We start from the raw sequence: 25,797 nt of genomic DNA on the forward strand, positions 1-25,797 counted from the left end.
TGTCTTCCTGACCACCAAGCTACCTACTTAATTAGGAACAGAGCCCACCAGAGCGAACAACCAATCCTCAGAGTAGTACGCAACAAGAAGACCTTTAAAACCAATGAATTAATCAATTCACTAAAGAGCTGTAACTGGACCTCCCTTAAAAACCTACCTCTTGATGAAGCGTTGCAATACTTCAACTCAACCTTCCTAAAAATCCTTGACAGTCTTGCACCCTCCAGAACCATTAGAATCAAAACTAACCATGCCCCTTGGCTAACAAAAGATACTAAAATTACAATGAAAGAAAGCGATAAAGCCTGGTTACAATTTCACATGCACAAATCTGGCACCCTGAAACAGACTTACCTTGAACTCCACAATATAGCCAAAAAATTGATAAAACTTGAAAAAATCAACTACCATAAAACCATGCAAGAAAAATATGCCCACAACCCTAAAACAACTCTGGGCCACAATAAATAGTTTACTCCACCCAGGCAAATCACCCACTCCTTCCCTTTATTACCAAACAACCATGACAACATCCCTACTCAAGTTAATAAACACTTTACAGAAACAGTCCAAGCTCTAGCCAACACACAAAACACAACTAGCAGCCCCATATCAGGAGACACTCAGACTCCACCAGTTTCACCCTACATCCAAGTTTCACCCAATACTATTGCCAAACTCCTACAAAAACTCAAACCAACCACACTAGCAGCTGACAATCTACCAGCAGACTTCCTACAGATTTCAGCAGAAGCCATACCTATCCCCATCTCCATTTCAAACAGGTCAATCACAGAACGTAAAGTACCTGACGCAAGGAAAATATCACGTATTTTACCATTACACAAAGGGGGTAACTCCACTGAACTTACCAACTTCCGCCCCGTCACTATTCTCTCACCTTTATCAAAAAATCCTAAAAAATAACCTGTTATCCAAATCCCAACATGGCTTCAGACCCACCCATAGCACCACCACAGCATTACTTGCCTACACCAACAATCAACCGTCAATCAACATAGAAACAATGGATTATTCGTATCCTCCATATTCCTAGACTTGTCCAAAGCCTTTGATATGGTTAATCACAGCATGCTCCTAGAAATCCTAGCTACCCCTCAACATAAGTTCCCCTACCATATCATGGTTCAACAATTATTTATCAAATCGCCAACAAGCAGTCCTATGGCAAGACCAATTGTCTCCCCTACTGCCAGTAGCCATCGGTGTCCCTCAAGGATCCATTCTTGGGCCCCTACTATTTTCACTGTTCACTAACCACATTGCCTCATCCTCACCCTCTGCCTCAATAGTTCAATATGCAGATAACACTACTATTATATGCACTGCCCCCACCCTCGATGAGCTAAGAACCATAACCCAAAATAACCTCACCCTAACAGAAACATGGTTCACTAACATCAAACTTATTCTTAACCCCAAAAAAAACAAGCTCATCATCTTTAGCCCAGGTAGATCACCCCCACCAAACAATGAATTTACCATAAAATCTAAAGATAATATACTAATCATACCAACAACAAACACTAAACTTCTAGGTGTAGAGATTGACAATAACCTGAAATTTGTCATACACATAGCCCAAACAATCAAAGTTAACAAAATGCTTTGACTCCTACACAGGAACAGACAGTTCATCACTAAACACACCAAAGCCACTATTGCAAGAACCCATCTCCTATACATCCTTCTTTATGCCTCCCCCATCTTAACCAACCTTCGTCAAACTGAACTTACCAAAATGAATTCATGCTACAACAGAATTGCCAGCTTTGCCGCTGTAACCTCCTATAGAGCCCATCACTGTATATCCTCAAACAACTTAACTAGCTTGAGCTACCTCAACTTCTTCTTCCTGACCATCTCTTAATTGCACATAGACTCTTCTACCTTCCTGAGAAAACTCCAGCCCTTCAAAACCTAATCAACCACCATACAACCACCAGAACCTTAAGATCTACTTATCTAAACCATATACGTGTCATCAAACATAAAATGATGCTGGCAAATCACTCTTTGCCTGCTCTACTGCCAGATCCTGGAACTCACTCCCACAACACCTAACTTCTACCACCTCCTTCCCAATTTAAAAAAGTTCAAAACCCACTACTTAAATAACTGGCTTTGTTCATGTAACTCTCCTGGTTAAACCACACTGCTGCACTACTGCTGGGATTCCACTCAAGAGTAAACAGTTGCTCCCCAATTTCTCTTTTTCTATTATTTTACCTAACTACTTATCCCCCAAGTGCCTACTGACTAATCAATCAATGTCTCTTTAAACACTGACAATTGCCTACTACTACTACACACCTGGAATGTTAGAACATACTAGCATGCTCTAAAGTATGTAATTATGCAGGATGTTTTTGTTTCTTTGTAATTATGTATGATGTTATTTCTCTATCTCACTTTTTGTACTATATTGTATTGGAGCTTTCCTCCCTGTGCCTCCGCTGAAAATGGACCTGTGTCCAGACGGACTTTCCCGGTAAACAAATGTAAAATAAAAATAAAATAAAAAATAACGTCTTGGAAGCCTTATACTGAGTTGTCCAGAAGGAAAGGGCATCTTTAAAAACAAATTCTTCCTTTAAGCTTAATGTCTAAATTTACTATGAATTAATCTGCTCAATTTATTGACATTTGATTACCAGGAAAGTCTGAGTGGGTGGAAGCTCATTTTCAGCAGAGGCTCAGGATGAAAAGCTCCAAATGTCCTATTCCAAGCAACCCCACAAAGGGGAAAGAAAACTGCATTGCTTCAATGCCCACGGAGCTTAAGAGCTATATTATGCATAAAGCCTCTCAGAAATGCTGATTAAATGTTTGTTTCTTTCATAAAGGGAAAATCGGTCACATTATAATAACAGACCCTTTTCTAGTATTTAGTTAACCTCCGTGTTTTCTGAAATAAGTACATTGCAGCATTTGTATGGGGAGATCAGGGTTCACTGAGCTGCACCAACAGCTACCAATGCACCCCACTTTAGAAATGTCTGCTGACAGGATATTTGTGAAGCCTGCTACATGTTCACTTATCCATACCTTTCCAAAGAGTCATAAAATGGACATGCAGACTGGGAGATCAGTGGATTGTTTCTGCAACGATGTGTGTGTTGTGATGTGCTTACACATGGAGCCTTTAAATCTGCCCTACTTTATGCTCTTCAAATATAAATATACAATTCTTATAGCAATGATGGTTGTAATACCAGGACCGTTGCTGTAGGACAGGCTCCCTGCCTCCTGCACCTGGTACATAGGTCTGGCAGTTAGTACAGAGGATTAAGGCAATGAGTGGTTTAGAAGTGGCTTCTTATTACCAAAGATACAGGGTTTTAAGCCCTTCCACCTGCATTTGCCAGATGTGTGACTCTAAGTCACTTAGCCAGTCAATGCTCCTGGGTGGAGTCTGAAAAAGGTCCACATGGATCAGTGTTCTAACCCAGTTAACTAACTAACAAACAAAAACTGAGCATACTGGTTCAATTATCATACCCATCCACTGTCTCCTTATACCTCTCATGCTGCAGCCAATGAAAAATAGGTACAACCAACTAAAAATCTGGACATCTAATTAGCATAAGACTTGATTAACAAACTACACACAATTCCTCCCCCCTTCCAGGGGGATACTACTAAGAAACACGTTTAAAAAACAAAGTAGGGCATTATCAAACATACAATGTAAAATCTGTAGACTTTAATAAACTATTACAAAATTCTACAATACAAGATCATTTTTTTTGTTTGTGCAAAGGGATGCTGTAAGATATGTGCCCTCTTTTTTAAATTATTGATGCCACTAAAATTTTGGTCATGTAGTGTGTTTTTTTGCATACTAGACAGCTCAAAAATCATGTGTGATGAGGAGGACTCAGAAAATTGTGTGAAGAGGGAAATCAAGCCTGAAAATAGGGACATACCTCAAAAACTGGGTACATTATGTGCAGGGATAACATTAGGCCTGAAAATAGGGTTGTTCCTCCAAAACAGAGAAAGTTGAAAGATCTGCCTTAATTCTTACTCTGAGAACCATCACAACCTATGCACACACAGCAATAGTTTCAAACTGCATATACAGGTTCATAGGTAGGTACTAGGCTATTGGCCCAAGGGCCTAAGTAAGCCAACAAGGTTCCTAGGCTTGCGCCACCCAAGAAAGTTAATTTCCTGTGCCTCTGTCGAGCAGAGCCAGAGAAGTGATCCCCGGGGTGCATTTCCTATTTCCCATCCACCCATCAAGATTTTTCTTGAAGAGTGCTAATGAGGAACTTTGCTTGACATAGATGAGTAGCTTGTTCCAGAGTATAGGAAGTTTCTGGGACAGGAATCTATCCTTCCAGCATGTCCTTTTATTGTGGTGGCAAGGTTTAGGTCCCTAGAGCGTGTATCTCAGAGGGATTGGGATTTCTTTAGGTGTAGCATGTCCAACAGCTCTGGGTTTAACATAGCTTTATATGTTAGGCAGAGATCTCCTCGGAGTAGGAGATATGCTGCAGAGTAAAGCTGGAGTGTTTCTGAGATGGCATCTGCTTGATGCCAGTAATCCTCTTTGTGAGGTACTTCTGCGGCCTTTCAAGCTGCTGCAGATGTCTTGTGAGGTACATTCCAAAAGGGGCGTTGCACTCTATTCGTTCCATGGCCTTGCAGACCAGACTTGTCAGGCTAACAGAGCGATAGTTCCCAGGATCAGTGGTGGCTCCCCCTTTGTGGAGTGGGATAACTGTTGCTGTGCGCCATTCAGTGGGCACAAAGCCTGATGTGGGAATATAATTGAACATGGTGCTTAGGTGGGGAGCCAGGTCGTTCTGAAGTTCATGCAAAACGCAGCCTGGGATGTTGTCCAGTCCCATGGATGCTGTGTTTTTGGTTTTAGAGAGTGCAGATTTTACCTGCAAAGATGTGATTACAGGGACTCTGCATTCTTCCTGTATAGATATAGGCTCTTTAGGGAGTGAGAGGGGGGTAAAGTTAGCACTGAACCTATCTACCAGGATGTTGGCAATATCAGTTGGTTCTGTAATTTTCATGCTGTTGTGCTGCAACTCAGAGCGGATCTGGGTGTTGCCATTGAGATTCTTGACAGAGCTATAGAATGCTTTGTGGTTGCCCTTAGAATCATTGGCAATTTTGTTTTCGTAGTTAGCTTTGGAAGATCTTATAAGGGATCTCAGCTTCTTACTGAGGCTGACCAGGGAGCTCCTCCACTCATGGGATTTTACTCTCTTTCGCAACAGTTTCTTCCTTCTGTTGTAGAGTTTGTTTATGGCAGGGGACCACTAGATTGGCTTCCTTTTTTTGGAGGATAGCATCTTGGTTCTGTTTGGGATAGCACGATCCATGCACTCATGTAAGTACTTATAGAGTGCATTTGTGCAGAAATGAGCAGTCGTAACTGTAGTCCATCTGCATGGGTGTCATGAAGTTCGCCACTTCTGTCTTAAGAAGCATGAAGTTGGCTTTGGAGAAATGTTTTACTATGGTTTCCTTAATGGTGGGTGGGGCGGGATGCGGTTATCAAGGGTGATTTTATGGTCGGATCTGACCAACGAGGACTTGACTTCAGGTGTGGAACACCGGTCACTCATGTTGGTAATGACTAAGTCTAGGATATTGTTGCCCCTGGTGGGAGTGTGGATAAGCTGATCCACGGCATTGGAATTTATGAATTCCAGAAAGTGTTGAGCGAAGGAGTTGGTACACGAGCAGTTTTCCCAGTTAATGGCGGGGTAGTTGAAATCACCCATTATTAGAGTGTTTGGTTGAACCCTAATATTTTCCAGTATATCAAGAAAAGAGGAGTGAGAATCCTGGGGCATGGTGGGGGATCTGTAGCAAGCTACAATTTAGATAGCAGTTTTGCCCACAGTTAATTGCACATGGATAACCTCGGATGCATTATGCTGCACTAGCCTGGAAGTGTGGATGTCCTTAATGAATATGGACACACCTCTGCCTTTGGTGTTCTGGTCCAGGTTACATGGCCAAAAAGTGTGGTATGAGTTATAGCCTGGTAATGCAGGGGTGCTCTCTAGAGCCTTGAACCAGGTCTCAAGTCACTGCACAGATATCGATGTTCTCTATTTTAAGGAGTACCTCGAGTGAGTGCATTTTGAGATTTAGACGTCTACCATGGAGTAGCATTACCCTCAGTTTTTGCTTGCCTGTTACGGTGGTGAATTTGTCATTTGAACCATGCCTAAAAAAGGCACTACAGGGGTAGCAAGAGCCTTAGCCAGTATCCGGAATCCCAGGGGCGACAGGTGCAGGCCTATCTCTGGCAAAGTATCATGGTCTGTCGACCATGTCGTCCCAGGCAGACAGATATTGGATCCCCTTAGAATGACACCAGAAGCTTAGCCAATTGTTGAAGTCAATCATTTTGTCCTTGTACTGCAGTATCATGCTGGGCGATGGCAGGATGCTACTCCGGGCTAGGGTCATACCTGCCTGAGCTACAAGATTGGAAAGCTCTTCCATGTCTCTCTTCATGTAGTCCAGGGAGGTACGTCTCCGGTCATTCACACCAACATGGACAATAACAGAGTCATATTTGTACTTGTTGTGGAGTGACCTGAGTGTGTGGGTTATGTGGCGGATCCTGGCACCTGACAGGCAGCTGACAGTAACCTTCTCCTTGTTTAGCCTGGTGAGTGGGACATAAGTGTGCCTGATGATAGAATCACCTATGACTAGTGTTGGGTACATTGTTTTGCTTTAAGGGCTGTGGTTTACTGGCACACAGTCTGTGGGCTGTGTGTCAGTTGGGTTGTGTTGGGGGGGGTGGAGGTTGCTTGTGTTTCTGCTCTGGGGGTCTCTGTTGATTGAGCAGATTATTGAGAGCCTCTGCGAATGTTTTTGCATTTCTATGTATGGATTTTGGTGGTGTAGGTTTAGTGGGACTATGTGATGAGTGTGGTGTGGTGCAAGTGTTTACTTGATCTTGGATTGTCAAGTTCAGTCTTGGTTGGAGAGAGCTTTACCTCTAGTTTGGCTAGATAAGTGCATCTCTTACAGGTTGTGGTGTTGGTGGTGTACAGGGTGGTCTATGTACATGAGGCAATAGCTACATTGCCCCAAGATGCCCAGATTCATCAGGCACTGGGAACACTGGGAGCTGACCCTTGGACATGCCTGAATAAAAAAATACTTTCCTCTAGACAAGTGAGGAAAGTGAGTATAAGAGCGTTTTTTTCTGTAAGCAAGTGAGGAAATTAAGTACAAAAACTGTTTTCCTCCAAGTAAAGAGGAAGGTTGAGTGCTGTAGTAATTTGTAGCTTATTTAGTGTTAACAAGTTCTGAACAAGTGCTGAGCACGGATAAGCAAATTCAAGTGTTAAAACTAAGAATCTGTACCGGGATCTTATGGTAGATAGGCTACCTAGTGCTTACCACTCCCACTGATAAGCTAGAATGCTTCCCTCCAACACAGAAAGGCTTGGGGGGGGGCTCAGAAGCTTACAAACAGTCCTGGATACAGCAAATATGCATCTGGACTACACTAGTTACAGGAAAGATAGGAAACAAGTGCAAACCTGGGCTTTTAGACCAGAAAGTTGAAAGAGATGGAAAAACTGCTCAAACGGCCAATAAACTACAATTTCTGGGCCAGAAACCACTCTTGTCGTAGATAGGCTACCTAGTGCTTACTACTCCCACTGATAAGCTAGAAGGCTTCCCTCCAACACAGAAAGGCTTTGGGGGCTCAGAAGCTTACGAACAGTCCTGGTTACAGCAAATCAGTATCTGGACTAGACTAGTTACAGGAAAGGCAGGTAAGCTTAGAATTTTTTTTTTTGGAAAGTGGAAAGGGAGAAAAGAGAAACAGAAGATAACTCAAAATTAAGGACCTAAGTGGCTTACCCTTCACAAATGTTCTCTCTGTATTAGGTAGAATGAGCTAGTGACAGTAGACTGGAATAGAGCTGGGATAGAGCTGAACAGATGGGAATAGTAGGAGAGTCAAAATATGATCTCACTGTAGTCAGTTGAGTGAGCAAATGAGATAAATCCAGAAGGAGTGTTCACACATAAATGTACGGGGGGGAGGATTCCAAAGACATCAAGATTAATACGAGAACAAGAACAGGGATGGCGGGTGGGAAACTAACTGCAGAGACAAAGAGAGACCACAATATTCTATGAAACAATTAAATAGAAAAATAAAATGCAGTACGATCTTTTAACACTGCAAGTCTGTACTTAACTCAGCTAGTAATGCAGTTGATTGTAGGTATGTAGCAGAAGCCAAACAACTCAGATACTGAGCAGTAACTAAATACACCATGACTTGCTCTGCATATTTTTATATTTATTTATTTAAATGTTTTGCATTCTTCTATATACTTAGCGTCTGTGCTCTGGTTTATTCAGGCAGTCACAAGAGTTTTTGTTGGTGTGGCCTGTTTGCCTTTCTCCTCTATACCACCAAAATGAGCAGAAATAAGTAGGCAAATATACTACATTTTATAACAGGTCTTCCCTGTAAGTCATAGTTTGAGAATGCATTTTCACATGCCATGGAACATCCAGCTGCTGATAGTCAGGCCAAGAATGGACATCATCCTCTGGCAGTAAGTTCTGACTCGAGTCCTGTAGCAATGATCCTAATGCTTGTACATCTGCCATTATGGTCAGTTACCATAAACTGTACTTTCTTGTAAAAAGACTTTCTTGTAATAAAGACAAATAACTTGGCTTCATTCAGACATGATACCACACATAAAATTCAGCTTCCTGACCCACCAACCACTGCTGTTCTTGGGTGGCGAAAGCCAGGGAACCTTTTTGGCTAGGCTTGTATTGGCCCTAGGGACACTAGCCTAGTACCAACCTATGAACCATCTCTCAACCACTCCTTACATCCAAGTAGCCTACTTCTTGGTCTCGGCAGTGAATACAAAGCCTGCTACAACCTGATCATTTAGGAAAAGTACTATGAGCAGGCAGAGGTGCAGGTTCCTCTGTGGTGTATATAAGAACATCCTAGCAATACAAAAAACTAATCCAGCTGCCTATAAACAGAAGTGTCAACTGTTAAAAAAAATCATTTAACCGATCCTTTAGTGGAAGGGAAGGGATTTTAGTACAATAAAGTCCAGACTATTCCCTTCACAAATGGCTCTTAAGTAATGTTTTATTGTTTTTAAATAGTGGATGTAATTTACTGTAGAACAATACTACTGTTAACATAAGTTCAGAGATGACCATTTAGCACAATATAATCAAATATAATTAAATACTATAATATTTCACTTATTCTCAAATAACTACTTCAATGCAGTTCAAGACCCCCACCACTTAAGCACAAGGCAGAGAAAGTAATGCATGATAGGATGTCAGTCTATTACAGACACACAGAGTTATTCACATACTTGCTACTTTTTGAAATTTGGAAGATCAGCCATTTAATTATGGCATGCCTTTAGAAAAGGTAAAGAACCCACAGACTAACAAAAACAATCTTTGGACACAGGAAGGACATGCAGATTTCAAAGAGAATGGACCCCAGCCAGGAATTGAAGTGGAGAATAAAGTGCTGTCAGGTGGCAGTGTTAACTGCCTCCTGGTGGTATTACAGAATGCTCAATAATCTCAGCTATTTTATTCTACAGGTAATTGGCTTACAGAGGATCCCTTTGAATTTTACTAATTTTTCAGTTAATGTTAAAACACTATGAGGTACAAAAAGCCTCTGTCTATTTACACCTGCTAAGGTTTTAAGGGCACAATGTTAATAATCACACACACACACACACACACACACACACACACACACACACACACACACACACACACACACACACACACACACGCACGCACAAAGCTGGCTTGGACACTCTTAAATCTGTTGGCACAAATACTATTATACATACAGCAACATGGTGAACTGAAACAGACAATCCAGGAAATGGAGATCTTTGTCAAGCAATATAAAAAAATAGCTTTCTTCAAGCACATACAATTCAAACAAAAAGAAAATCTCCTGGTCAAATCTGACCTTTTCTGGAATACTTCTTGGTTCTTGCTTGCTTTGTATTAACCATAAAAATCACTGTGACACTGCCTTGGCTCACATACACTAAATGCCAGAATTACTAATTTTTGGTACATCGCTTCAGAGCCCAGAGTGGTATCAAGGGCAGGAAAGTCACAAGTCCATTACAAGTAAAACTAATAATTCAGTTCAGGAGTGAAAACACTAATGTCAGAAAAGCAGAGTCAAAAACATTAGTTAGATCGTTTGCTTATTTCATGGGTGGTGGAGTCCTTCCAGATGACTGCTCGTGTTGTTTCAAAGCTGGATATAAAATGCACAGACATAATACAGATTTCCACTGGCAATGTTGCGTATCGGTGGACATGTCGACACCTTCAGATCAAAGGCTGCTATCACCAAGCTGTGACAAGAATGATTCTAGCTTGCAAACATCAAGCAATAAACAGTGCAATCTTTTAATTTCAGAAATAAACAGTGCTCCTCGATTGGAAAACAAATTTCAGTAAATGCAGGTTTTAATTTATGAACTCGTGTGTGTTCAGAAATGCAAACTATGTAACCAGTCACCTAGGCTGTGTTCTGGTAAAGGCAAATATTCAGAAACCCACTAATCTAAACTGCTAGATTAGTTTATTCATGAATGCAACCACCAAGAATGTCTCAAATTGTGCAATAACTTGACTGTGTTTCATTCCAATATTAGTGCAATACTCAGCAAGTCAAGCCAATCCATTGGTCATCAGGGGTAGTAGTAAGGCCAGAGAAATGTCTCATTACAGTACAATAGCAAATGTAAGTCTGTAACTCCATCACAGCACAGTACTCATGAATGTTTCATTATGGGCAACACTCAATGTACGTCTTTAATGCAATGTCTTGCCACGGTACTGTGCAATACTCAAGCAACAGATCACTGTACAACAAATGTTAAATCGAGTTTAATTTATGTACAATATTAGGATTCCCCTATCTAGAACATTATAGTAAATAGTGAGTAGTTATATATGTATTAATGTCTTCTCGTATTAAGTCTGTGTGATATCTGCACTTTTGAGTCTCGAGATACAGAATTTCATTCAGTTTTTGCACTTGTGTGATTCTAAATGACAAAGTTTACTTTGCCAAACACTGTATGACAATTAAAAATATCTGACCTGTCAAAACCTGTAGGACAATTAAAAACATTTGACCTGTCAGTTCAAGGACACATGCATGTACATGCACTCACACAAACTATCACAAAGAAATTTAAGTGTGTGCTACACGAACTACCATAAAATTTGAACAAAAAAAGTAGAGAAAATCTAGCAAGTACATTACAACATCCTAATTACCATGTTATCTTTGATCAGTTGTTGGTAACGGAGAAAGATCTGTTGTCGGCTCAACACTGATGTCTCTGACCAGGAATTAAATGCTCGCTTACAAGATTTCACTGCTGCTTCCATTTCATCCTTCGTGGCCTTTGGGACTCGACCACACACTTCATTTGTAGCCTGCAAAAGAAAAAATGTTAGTTATAACTTGCTAAGTGGTCAAATCTGATACTAACATGATACAATTCAGTAATGCCTGTGAATAAACAGATCAAAAGTTAAGCTCCAAAGAACTTTTTGGTACCTTTGGGGCATCAAAATGGGTGACTCTGCTAAATGTATAAATGAAAAAGATTATATGGAGAGAGAAAAAAAGGGGGCAACTTGGTCACCCAATCCTGTAAGGGATGAGGAGCACACAGCCATCAGGTAGCTTCATTACTAGCGGGTACACACAGAGGATTAGCAACCTTATAATTTACAGCAATGAGGTGAACAGATTCCCTCCCGCTACATTGTAGTGCAGCATTTAAAACCCTGCAATGCAATGGCAAGACCACCAAGGGTTGTAAATGATGGCCCTGGTTTGGATATGATGCTGTACACCGAATTCAGAATTCCTACATCAAATATGCAAAAATAGCTTTTCCGCATTACTCCGTGATATGAGGGTGGCTTGGTGGTGTAATAATACCAATACTCGAACCATGGGGGGGGGGTTAATAATAATACCAAAACTCAAGGCATAGTACAGCTGCCCCATCACCTTAAAGCATATGAATTAGTATCGGCTAAGCATCTTTTTGCCTACAGCACTGGGACAATTGCATTACTTCTCACACTGCATATACCTACAGACAACTGTGCTGCGTGCGCTCTATACTACCATCACAAAAACTGGACTACATTACCATTGTAACATTACAGCAGAACATCCTGGGCCAGAGAGCAATGACACACAATTATAAACCAATGCTGCTCAAACATGGAAGAGGTCTCATTTCTGCAAAGAACCATTACTTTCAAGTTATAATTACTCCAGAAAACAGATTCCTCTCCCTGGGTTAGGGAACAATCACATTTCAAAAGTGCAAGGCCATGGCCCATGTGCAGACGGGGTTCCATTTCCAATCAGATAAGATTTCACAAGATTGTAAACTGCAGTATTTACTGAGCAGACATCCACTACAGGCTCATCATGGCAAGTGAGCAAGAAACACTGACACTAGAAGGTCTTTTGAGAAATCAACTAATGTGGTTGACACTCGCGTAGCTGCTACATTTTGCAGTGGGTAGAAAATTAGATAAAACCCCAAGCAATGACACCTCAGAAAATAAAAAGGTAGATGCAGTGAAGGACAGCATTCCAAAGCACGTTCTACACATGTAGTGGAGACAGAGATGCTACTCTACACTCCCAACTACAGCAGTTTGTTTGAGTAGGTTTATTTCAATTTCTTTTTACCATGGTTTATCAAAACTGCACCAACTATTTTGTAAGCTGATGGTGCACTGCAGAGAGGTTCTTCATTTTCCTCAGCTGTTGTGACTAAGAAGATGTCTATATAAGTAAGTGAGTGTGGGCAAGGGCTGTGCCTTACAATTGTTATTCTCTGTTTTAGCAACAGTAACTTGTTTTAGGACAACATGAAAATAAAAAACAATATACACTATTATGATCTGAATGTGTGCAGAGATGATCATATGACTACAACTTAAAACGTCCACTGTAAATGCTTTACTGAAAAAAAAAATCAGTACAAGTGGCCATCAGTCTGGAAAAATGGTCTTCACTACATTATCTGACAGTCTGCTGACAGCAGAATACAATACAGTTGATGAGCCAGTTGGGGGTCTGCATACATACAACAGAACATTTCCTCTCAAAAGCAAAGGAAACCTTTTTGTGAACTTATGGAACCTCTTAAACCAGATTTACAGGAGGCAGGGCACATTCTGGGTGTGGAGGATACATTCTTCCCTGATAGAGTTTCAGAGATAAAAGAAGGTGAGCCGAAAGTGATACAAAGATACTAAGCCAAACAGAAAATGAGAGTTGGTCTCGAGTTAAACCAGATTTTGCAGAAAACCAATTAATGTGACGCTTCCCTGGAAGCGAACCTCTTCACAAGCCAGATGGCTCAAAAGTCAGAACACTATGCAAGACAGACTTCCTTATCTAATGAATAAAGCTGATATTTAGCAACCATCTCCACTGGATTCTGTAATTAATGGTATGCTTGTCCCTGAAGTGCTGAAAAACGTCAGACAAGTCAACACAGCAAATCATAAAACTGATGTCCCTATCAAAGCAGGAAAGATTCTTATTAATTTTCTTTTTATTAACGGGAAATATCTAGTTGGGATTTCTCATTTATAATGGAGTCCTAGGAAGAAAAAAACTCCAGAAAGGCAAACAAAGATCCTGACGATATTAAACGTCATCAGCATAACATGGAACAAGAATTACAACCATACCAAAACAACTAAGTACAACAAAAGTTGTAACTAGACTTGTACAGATCAGAGTAATAAATATATTTGAAAACCAAACACATTACTTACATAATTAAAACTACTAAATGAATGTGCATAGGAACCCATAGCAATGTTTCTTAAAATAAACAAGGATTTAGTTCTCGTCTCCAATAACACAATACTGAGACACTTTCAAAACAAAGTAAAAATCAGAATACCATACTAAATAAAGGCATTAATTTGAAAACTATCCAGCAATCAAATAAAAGCAATGACTGTCATGTGAGACAAAAAGTAAAAAATGGGAATACATACAATTTAAAAATAATCATTCATGATTTTTAGAAACATTTAAATTTATAAGAAAATATTCCCCAATAGGGGATACGGACTATAAAGAATTTAGAAAACATTTAAAATCTCACCTCATAAAATTCCTACAGATACAACTGCTTCAGGGTTACAGGCTAAATTTTCTCTCTGCTCTTAGAGTCTTAGGCTATGCACCACCAAAAATCTACATGCTACCATGAGTGCCGCCTCCTACCTCTAGGGTCCTTTACCCTTTCTGCAGTTCAACAACTCTTCTCCCCTCGTTTTATTACTCTTCCCCTCTCTTACTTTAGGTTAACAATTGTTATACAATCTTAGCAAGGGTAATAGAATTTTACAGGGCATTAAACTACATTCGCATAATAATGGTGTCAATTATACTAGTATTGAAATACTGCCTTTGTATATCCTTATGATTTGTCAGCTGTAATATATTGGCGCTCAGTACCAAAGTCATAGCTGTAAAGGATGCTAGGATAAGCTGACCTAAACAGTCAACAAAGATAAGCAAATAACTAAAATTAAAGGCAGCTGACTTGGAAGATCAAAACACACACATTAATATATGAAATAGAGGGATTATGATTGTTTGTGATAGCTAAACAGATATCATGAAATTCACCCTGGCAGGTGAGCAAAGTGAAAACATTCATGTCAAAGATTACATATGTAGTTAGGATCAGAAAGAGACCCAATCATAACTCTTTGCACATGAAACTTCAAGTGCTCTGATGTACTACTATTTACAAACAGCAGAAATGTGAAGTGTTTTTTCAGCACAGGCTGTGGCCAGATAAAGTGTACTTTGACCAAACAAAAGCTTAAAAGTTAATTTACCCACTTTAATCTGCTACATTTCTGTGTGGCAACAAGAGTATTACAGTTTTTTTAAAGCTGTTAAAGAACTTCAGGTGCTGTTCTGAGGTGTTTGCCACGTGTGCTGCAGTGCAAACCCCTATATAACACTTTGCAGAGATGCATAAAGTACAGTTTTGTACCTACCATAAATGTAGATGTCCGAACAGGATAGCATCTGCAGTCCTTACAAATGGGTTGTCCTGTCGTCAGGCAGCCCTTCGGTCGGCCGGATTCCAAAGTCTGGGTCTGGCCTCGGCTGGTGTCGCACTTCACCCGACGTCATAGCTGCAGTTCTTCGGGTATAAAGGCATCAGCCGACGCCATTTTCCTCAGTGTTTCTTGCCCCAGATGCCAGTTGCCCTCCTGGATAGCTAAATTTTTGGATAAATGCCAATGTTTCCAAAAGGTAGAAGGCAACACAAAAAATAAGCATGTATGTACATATATACAAACAAATACACCATAAGAAATCCCCCCCCCAGCTAGCTATTAGGTGGGCAAATACCCTAGGAATACCACAGAGGAGAAGGAGGGTGGGTAATCCTGACTGCAGATGCTATCCTGTTCGGACATCTACATTTATGGTAGGTACAAAACTGTACTATGTCCTTCAAGGATGCATCTGCAGTCCTTACAAATGGGTAGAATACCATAGCCAAACTAGGGGAGGAGGAAGAAGAAATTATGGTGTAGTTAGGATCCCTTGCAAAACAGCAGTGGCAAACCCTGCTCGGGATCTAGAGTATAGAGGTAAGTTATAATGCTTGGCAAATGTATGCACGGAGGTCCAAGTAGCAGCCTCTATAATGTCCTTGGTAGCCACTCCTCGTAAGAAAGCTGTGGTAGTGGCTGTAGCCCTTGTAGAATGAGGCCTTATGTTCTGTGGAATTTGCTTTCCATGGTAGGAGTAACAGAATCTAATGCAATTTCCTATCCACTTGGAGATTGTCTGTTTGGAAATTGCTTTTCCTTAACTTCCTGTTGCATATGCTACCAGAAGCTGGTCAGTTTTTCTATTGCCCTTGGTTCTGTCCAGGTAGTAGCGCAACTGTCTATGTACGTCCAAGGTATGCAGCAGTCTTTCCCCCCTGTTCTGTGGATTGGGAAAGAAGGTAGGTAGGTGGATTGCCTGGTTTAGAGACACTCTGGATACCACCTTAGGCATAAATGTAGGATTAGTTCTCATGGACACTCTATCTTGATGGAGGATTAGGAAGGGTTGTACTGCCATTAAAGCCTGTAGTTCCGAAACCCTTCTTGCTGAAGTAATTGCCAGCAGGAAAGCAGTTTTCCAGGATAGGTGTTGAAGATCTGCTGTTGCTGCTGGTTCAAAAGGGGGGAGTGACAATTTTTCTAGCACAAAGTTCAAGTCCCATGCTGGTAATGGTGGTTTCCTAGGAGGTTTTACATTCTTAATTCCTCTCAGAAACTGCCTGAGTAGAGGATGTGAAAAGACAGGGGGCTCGAAGCTGTATTCTGCAGAAATAGCTGATGCATGTATCTTGATGGAGGAATAGGACAGGCCTGTATGGAGAAGCTCTGCCAAATACTCCAGGATGTTGGCAATGTCGACCTTTGACACATCTTTCCCCCTTTCAGTACTCCAAATGAGAAACCTTTTCCATTTTCCTGCATAGTTCCTTCTTGTTGAAGGTCTGCGGGCCTCAAGGATAATATCTTTAACCCTTTGGGATAAATCTGGGTTAGTTGCTCTTATGTAATGTTCCAGGCAGTCAGTTGCAGAGTTTTCAGGTTTGGATGCAGGATGTTGTAGTCGCTCTGAGTTAACATCAAAGGAATCAGGGTAGTGTCCACGCTTCCCGAGACATGCTCCTCAGTAATGGATACCAATGTTGTCTTGGCCAATCTGGAGCTATCAGAATTATCCTTGGACGTTCCTCTTTGATTTTCAGTAGTACCTTGTGCATCAAAGGAAGAGGTGGAAATGCATATGCTGTCAGGCCTTTCCAACTGAAGGATAGAGAGTCCACCTTCCAAGCAAGTGGGTGGTATGTCCTTGCGCAGAATTTCTTGAGCTGGTGATTGAGTGGGGATGCGAATAGGTCTATTTGTGGCAGTCCCCATTTCTTTGTGATGGCCTTGAAGATGTCCGGGTGTAGCATCCATTCGTGAGCATCCGAGGTAGTTCTGCTTAACATGTCTGCTAGGAGGTTTTCTTTTCCCGGTACAAATATTGCCTGTAACTGAATGTTGTAACTCAGAGCCATATTCCATAGGTCCAGAGCCATTCGGCATAGAGGGTATGAATGAGTGCCTCCCTGTTTGTTGATGTACCACATGACTGTGGTGTTGTCTGTCCTTATCATCAATTGGCCTTCTTGGAGGAATGGTCTGAAATTCTGGATTGCTAGTTTTACTGCCAGCATTTTTTTGCTTTATGTGCACTGGCAGCTGATCTCGAGTCCATAAGCCTTGTATGCACTTGTCCAGCATGTGGCCCCCAACCGAGGTCTGAGGCGTCCGTTGTGATGGTTTGGCTTGGTTGAATGCTGTGGAAGGACAAACCTGGGTTTGACTGGCATGCCTGAGCCCACCATAGGAACTCTTGTTTCAGGCATGGGATTAGTGGTATTTCGTTTCTAAGCTGTGCCTGTGTTGTGACTATAAATTCCTTCCGTACCACTGTAGCTTTCTCATATGCAGTCTGGCATGGGGGACCAGGATTATGCAGGATGCCATGAAGCCCAAGGCCTGCAGTACTTTCCTTGCTGTTAGTTTGTTCTGTTTTGTTAATGCCAAGAAGTAGAGAGGAAGTTGTTCTTGTTTTTCTGCAGTTAGGAATGCCATCTGTTTTACTGTGTCCAACTCTGCACCCAAGAAGGTTATTGTTTGGGACGGTATCAGTCTTGACTTTTTTAAATTGACTGTGTATCCCAGGGCTTGTAGTAAGCAAATGACTCTTTGTAAGTCTTGTGTCAGCTTGTTTTGTTGTCCGCTTGTATCAGGCAGTCGTCCAGGTATGGATAAATTTGGATTCCTGAAGCCTGCAGTGAGCGATTACTGATGCCAGGCATTTCGTGAACACTCTGGGCAGTAGATAAGCCAAAGGGCAATGCTGAGAATTGATAATGCTCTGATCCTGCAAGAAATCTGAGGTATCTTCTGCAATTTGGTCGTATGGGGACGTGCAGGTATGCCTCCTTGAGATCTAGAGTTACCAGCCAATACTCCTTGCCCAGCATGGGAAGAAGTTGCTGTAGGGTCAGCATTTTGAATTTTGGAACAATGATGAATGTGTTTAAAGCGGACAGGTCGAGAATAGGCCTCCAATTTTTCTCTTTTTTGGTACCAGGAAGAGTCTGGAGTAAAATCCCTTGCCTTGTTCTGTAGGTGGTACCCTTTCCACAGCTCTCATCTTTGCTAATTGAGCTATTTGTTTTAGAGCTTCTGTCTTTTGATTTGGTGGTAGGTTTGGCATTCCTCTTTTACTGGTAAAGTGTGGAAATGAAACCTGTAGCCTTGGTCTATAGTTTGCAAAATCCACTTGTCTCTTGTGATATAGTGCCAGTTTTTTGAAAATAAGGCTAACTTTCCGCCTAAGGGTGCTGCTATTTGTTCCCTGGTAGGCGGAGTCAGAGCCAAGTCACTGTGATTGTCCTGTTGCAGTGGTAGTGGTTGTGTCTGTGCCTCGCTGGTTGTTGCCTTGCCACTGGCGTCCCCTGTAGGCACCACCTCTGGATTGGTTTCTGCCTCTTGAACGCCTATTCCTGCCTCTCTGAGTTTTAGAGGAGTCTGGAAAGGACCAATTTTTGGAAGGCCAGTTCCTGCTAAACCTTGGGGGCTGAACCTGTAAGAAATCTTTCACTGTTTGTACAGATTTTGCCTTCTCTTCCATTTTCTTCAGTACCTGTTGGGCAGGAGAACCAAATAGACTGACCTTATCCATAGGAGCATCTAATAGCTTTGCTTTAACAAGATCCGGCAAGACCTGTTCTTTCAACCATGCATGCCTTCTTATAACTGTGCCAGTCATGGCTGATCTAAATGAAGCCTCCAGTGCATCATAGCCACATTTTAAGGAATGGTTACTAACCTGCTGAATGTTATTCACCATTTCTAGAACATATTTCTTATCTAAGGAATCATCAGAGGACAGTTTCTTAGTTAACTGATCAAGCATAAACTCTTGGTATTGGATCATATGAAACTGACAGTTCAAAGCTCTAGCTGAGAGAGTAGCAGAGGTGTATACATTTTACCCCATCTCTCTAAGGACCTGGATTCCCTTTCAGAAGGGAGAGGGTTTTTCGCTGAGGTCGGAGCTACTGCCTTAGGCCCCTGGGAGATAGTCTCAGGATCTGCAAAAGGAGCCTTGTATAAATGGTGATGAGTGTCCGGGACCCTGTAGAACCTATCGGGCTTAGCAGGGGCTGGAGGTAAAGTATCAGGAGCAGTGCAAGCATCATTAAATGCATCATCCACAACAGGAAGAACTGGAGGTATAGCTAAAGGCCTATGTTGCGGTAAGTGTAAAAAGGTCCTAAGCCTTTTTCTTGAATCTGAGAAATCTTGTCCCTGCCATTGGAATTGCTCTCTCATGGCATGTAAAGTTTCCCCAAAGGAAAATTCCTCTGGTGGAGAGGCAGAAGGAATTGATTCTTCAGCATCGGAATCTTCATAAGTTGAAAAAGGAGCCTCTGGATGGTCTGAATTGTCTGTATCATCAGAAGAGTCATCTGAGGACACTGGCTCAGGGGGCTCTGCTCTAGGTCTCTTTTCTGGAGGTTGAGAGGCCCTGTCTGGGTGAGACTGGGAACCCCTTATTAAAGAGATGAGATCCTCTGCCAGAGTAAGCATTTGGGAACTGGAACTGGGCCTGTGAGAGGGGGGCTTAACAGGCACAGACTTAGAAGTTTTGGCTGCTTTAGCCCTGGCAAAGGCCTTTATAGACATGGCTGCAGGAGGCCTAGCAGCACCACGTGCTGGGGTAGAAACATCCAAAGGGATGGTGTCCGATAATTCTTGTGAAACCACAGTAGTAGGTAAAACTTCAGAGGCCGATTCAACTAGGGTAGAAGGGGCCTCGGTAGTAGTCATGGATTCGGCTGAAGATTGAACCGTTTGCTCGGTTTCGGCCGAAACAGAGACACTCGCGGTTTGCTTAACCGTGGTTTCGGCCGAAACCGCGGACCGCGAGTGTCGGTCCTTTTCTTTGCGTTTAACAATTTGAGTAGTCGGAGGATCCGACGGCATTATGTACGCAAAATCTGAGCCGAAAAACTGTTCAGCAAACTCCGACCGACGCCTAAGCGTTCGTCGGTTGAAAGAAGCACAGGCTAAACAAGCTGCTACGTCGTGGTCTGGGCCTAAACAAGGTAAGCAGTAAGAGTGGAAATCTTTATGAGGTATTTGTTTCCCACAAGTTAAACAGTTATTCACTTTTTCTGACATCGGCTGAGGCAAGAAAGAGTCCCCAATGGGGTACTTAGCTTTTTAGAAGTCTTCGAAGTAGTATTCGGTAGTAGTAATCCCTGGATCTGACCGACCGGCACTTGCGAACAGCTTCTGCTTCGGGCGCCACGCGGCAAGAAAGACTGAGGAAAATGGCGTCGGCTGATGCCTTTATACCTGAAGAACTGCAGCTATGACGTCGGGTGAAGTGCGACACCAGCCGAGGCCAGACCCAGACTTTGGAATCCGGCCGACCGAAGGGCTGCCTGACGACAGGACAACCCATTTGTAAGGACTGCAGATGCATCCTTGAAGGACATCAATGGTTGTTATGCTGACAGTTTGAATTACTCTTTACACTCGACACTGAAGACGGACGATATCTCAGACTGGTAGTAACATGTTTCATCTCTCATGCTTATGCAGTCCTATGACACGACGGACTCTCAAACTGAGGACCATAATCTGAAGTCAGGACATCAGGAACCCCATGTCTGAAGAATATTGTTTTGACCGACATGATGACTAACTTAGATGAAGTCTCTCTCGCTCCAACCACTTCTGGATATTTGGAAGAGTAATCCATACAAATCTGTTCAAGTCCTTTAAACGAAACTAGTCTGCTCTACAGCATTTCTGGAATTGTGTATGGTATTGCTTCTTTTATCACATTTCTGTATTGTACATTACATATGTAATACTTCTTAGGAGTATGTCACTAATGAGAAATCTCTGGGCAAATATATTTTGCACTCTTTCTTTGCACTTCACAATTCCAAAATCAGCTGCTTCATAGATCTGTTTGATCTGAACAGCTTATAACTATTACACATCATGCATCTGTACTTTCACTGGTAGTGCCCTTGTTCCATCTAGCCATTTTGGTATAACCATGTCTCTGACATATTCTACGTCACTCTCCATATACTTCATAGCAGGATTTCATCAGATATGAATAGGTATGGAATTTTATTCAGCAGTTCTTCCTTGGTTTCTCTCAAAATCAGCCCTACTCAATGAATCTGAAATGCGTCTCTCTTTTCTCAGTTTGTTCATAAATTTCAAATTATAATTCCATAAAGTGAACAGTGTTCTTTGAAGATAGAGTGGTGCTTTATTGGCAGCTTCAGAAAAACACTTTCTGATCACTGTATCACGCTTGCTCCATCTTGGCTTTGCCACAAACCAAGATGTCATCAATAATATTTAAAACACCTTATACTCCCTAAATAATTTGTGCAACTCTGTGGAAGACTTCTGGTTCTTGAGAAATACTGCATAGGATTTTCAAGTCTATATCTTCTCACTGGTCTGTTGAGTAATACACAATTCTGAACCATATGGATCAAGTTTTATTTATATCGTAGTTCAGAATTATGTATTCCTTAACATACCAGCAGGGCTACTGGCATCAAGCTCTGAAAAATAGCTGTTGGAATTAAAGACACAGCCTCTTCAACAATCAGATAAGCTTCCTTTATGATTGAGCTCTTCAGACCTTGACAGTCTACAGGTTCTAATTTTCTCTAGTTTATAACAGAAACAATACTGTCCATGCATGGGGGGATTCATTTTGATAGATTAAAGGCATGCACACTTAACACCATTCTGTCAAAATGTAATTTTTTACTTCTGCTTTTAAATTTCATGTTGTAGTCATTTGCTATAAAGTAATCAGATTACATCAATTTGCCATATACAAATAATGGCAGTGTGGTTGAATCCAGCCTTCTCCCCTGCAGCACCAACAAGCAAAACCTTGCAAAACATGTGAAATGGAAGTAGTCTTCACTCAAACCACTTCCGCATACTGTGCAATGTCTATGGATCCTTTACTGGATCACCACTAACCTGTAACAGGTAATACAATGAAGATGCACAAACAGCCAAACATATTGATCTGAGCACTTTAATGATATAGCACACAACTGACTGAAGACGGAAGTCATATGATGTATAGCAGCAGCATTATGGGCATTTAAAATAGTACTATTTTATGTAAAACATATTTAAATATGCATTAAACAGGATATATTACCAATGTTTCATGTAAATATCTCGAACACTGAGACATAAAATCACGATGTTGCATCATCCAGAATACAATCAGAAGTTTGACAAAATCAATGCAAAGCAATTTAAAGCAAATCTAATGCACATCTAAAATGGCAGACTATGAAGGCTAACAGATAAGAAGCAAAGTACTATCAGCTCAGGTAGTATCTTCTGGAATATTCTTAGAATCATAAAACAAATATGTTTTCTGGCCTAGCTTAATCAAAAGGAAAGTACAAAATATAACATAAAACATAAAACACAGGGTTGCAAGGAGTCACTGATCACAAACACGGCACGACAAAAGTACAAAATATAAAATAATTCTCATAAAAGAATAAACATTTTTTTCTGGTCTAGCTAGCTTGCTTTGAAGCAAGGTCTAAAATAAATCCATTTGACAACTGTGATTTAGCATTCTGTATATGTTAACAGTGCTATTTAGCAGCAAAACTGAACAGATATAACTTGTAGGTGGGTTCAAGGGAGGTCTTTTTTGCTCCCGTGAATCATTTCAGTTTGAACACTTGGTACCTTAATATTCTGCTGAATTAGAATTCGATGGCTTTCCTTGGCTGGTACGTTTGATGTTATTACTAGGACTTTCAGTATACTGCAACTGACTAACCAAGACACTTCTCACGGCAAAAGGCACCATTTTACTAATGAATGTCATTCCCTTTAGTGAAATTATACCTCTGAAGCTAATTTTCTATATTAGAAGGAAAACAGAGCTTTGGAATTTCTCAGCAGGCGATATTCTTAATCAGTCTTGCGATATGGCATTTAAAAGAGCAAATGGCAGTTGGTCACCTTGCTGAAACAAAATTCACTCTCACTTTGGCTAACTATACATTCCATTGACCAAAGTGTATAAAAACAAGTTTTCTTGTGTCCATATGGTTTGTCTACACAAGTAAAATGTAACTGTCACAATGTGGATAATGTTGTTTTTACCACATTAAGATGCAGAGATACTGGAGTTAATTATGTTGTTTCATGGGCCTGCAAGGAGCACAGACACCTGTACGACTAGTGGGGTGCTCTGCCCCCACAATATAGTTTCACTCTGTAGTGTAATAACGTTTTCTGTTAACAATGCTATTTTGCAAAATACAGTGAATATGGCTTCAGAAAAATGACCTATAGCTGTAAATATTACTGAATAACCCTACCTTCACAATGAATTGGTATGCAGGGCTTAAGGCATTTACAGGAAACATACTCGAGTAAGGGTTTTTGTCTTGGGGGGTTGTCGCTTGTCTGGTCAGGATAAAACAAACCAACATTCGTGGGTTGAGTTCAAGCAGCTTTATTACTCACAAACACATCAGAAATGAGGCTTTGTAACTTAAACTTAAATACACTTATATACAGACTGACTACCACACTCATACATGTTAACACTATGGCTGTTCTCTCAAAATGGCACTGCTGCCTGCATGGGTTCAGTATGTATATGCACATGCTACATCTGGCAATGCTTCTTAAAGGCACATACGCACACTGATCTACATCCTCCCTCTTTGAGAAATAGTCCTTATATGAAATGACAGTATTCAATGACATGCAATTTACAGAAATGATCTTTTGACATGCAATTAAATAGAATTGATTATCTGCCATGCAATCATACAAAATCAGACACACAAAAATAATCACATACAGGTTGCTGTGCATTTTACACTAGGTCTGTAAATACAATCTGATTATGTAACTTTGAGGGACAACTGGGACATCATCAGGGGTGAGAATGGATACTGTGACATGTTCGGTACGAACATTATCAGGGTTGCTCTGAGATCTAGAGCCTGTATCACAGGTATGATGCTGCAATATCATTACTGATGCAGGAAGATGTTGGCAGTTTCTCCTGTACTCTATACCCTCAGATAACACTAAGTAGGATCTTGGCTCTATATACCTCTCAATTGACCATTTCGATTAAAGCCTTTCACCATTTGCATCTTCACTGTCTCTCCTACTTTTAAACGCAAAGAAATCTGCTAGTTTTTATCATAGCTAGACTTCTGAGAAGAATACGTCTTAAAAAGTTGGGCTTTGATTGCTCTGTTGTTTTTAGCATTAGGCACCAACAAACTAGAACTGATAGGCAAGGTTGTTCTGGTTTGCCTAGATAGAAGTCTGTGATCAGGCAAGCCAAGCAGATTGTCATGGGGTATGTTTCCGAGATTGAGTAAATTCAGAAGATATCAGTATTATCAAGCTTTGACCTCTCTAATAATTGCTTTACACTCTGTACTGCATGTTCAGCAAGGCAGCTTGACTGTGGATATTCAGGACTGTTAGTAACATGGCTAAAGTTCCACTCTTTTGCAAATCTCTGAAACAACTGACTGGTAAACTGAGAACTGTAGTCAGAAAAAACTTTGTGGACTACCATAGACTGAGAAATGTTTCACCCTAGTAATAAAGGCACTGGATGTTAGGTTAGGTAGCAAATCGATCTCAAACCAGTTTGACTAAGAGTCTACGACACTAAGTAATGTTGACTGTTCCACGCAAACATGTCAGTTGCTACTGTTGACCAAGGTAGTTCAGGAATTTGGCTTAAATGAAGTGGCTCTTTTTGCAAATGTGGCTTAGTACTGTTGCACACTGAACAAGAAGAAAACACTTTATCAAGGTATTTTACTTGAGAAGGGCAAAATACCAGCCCTCTCGTCATTCTTTTGGTGAAATCAGAAGCTGGGTGGCTACAACATAAAATCTGAACGTATTCACTTAATAAGGAAGTAGGGACAACTTTTGGACCTCTAAAATGATACCATCTTCCATCAGCATCTCATCTCATCTCTGTATGGACAGTACGGTTGTATTTCTAGCGGTGCACATGATTGCTTTGACGGCCATCCTACATCGATGAAGTGGTTGACCTCTTCAAAACTGCATCAGTCTTTGTATGATCTCTTAGCTTATCAAATCTTGTGGTAGACAAAATTATGCATGTCCATGACATCAAAATCAAAATTCTCTACATCAAGCTGTTCTGTGGTACTTCTGGGCGATATACATAAGGTATCAGCCAGATAAAGAGGTTTGCCTTTGTAAAGACCATCTTGAAATTATGCTTTTGCAATCTGAGAATCACTCTTTGTACTCTTGCTGGAGTGGAATGCATAGGCTTCTTTAAAATAATGACTAGGGGTTGATGGTCAGTTTCTATCTGAATAGCTCGGCCATAAATATAATCATGGAACTTTGAACATGCAAACACAATTGCCAAAAGTTCCTTCTCAATTTGAGCATAATGCATCTTAGTTTCGGTAGGAGTTCTAAATGCAAAGGCAACAGGAC

General features: G+C 41.0%; 1 protein-coding gene across 1 annotated transcript in view; it reads right to left on the bottom strand.

The window, feature by feature from the left end:
- ALDH6A1 (aldehyde dehydrogenase 6 family member A1) overlaps nt 1-25,797 on the bottom strand; it is a 403,302-nt gene that overhangs the window by 219,633 nt on the left and 157,872 nt on the right. Inside the window, exon 4 of the mRNA XM_044074724.1 lies at nt 11,362-11,523. Within this exon, the coding sequence (XP_043930659.1) occupies nt 11,362-11,523 (162 nt within the window). The remainder of the gene's footprint in view (nt 1-11,361; nt 11,524-25,797) is intronic.

The sequence above is a fragment of the Protopterus annectens genome, chromosome 6.part0 (genome assembly GCF_019279795.1).
Source record: "Protopterus annectens isolate FY-2018-M chromosome 6.part0, PAN1.0, whole genome shotgun sequence".
Classification (NCBI taxonomy): domain Eukaryota; kingdom Metazoa; phylum Chordata; order Ceratodontiformes; family Protopteridae; genus Protopterus; species Protopterus annectens.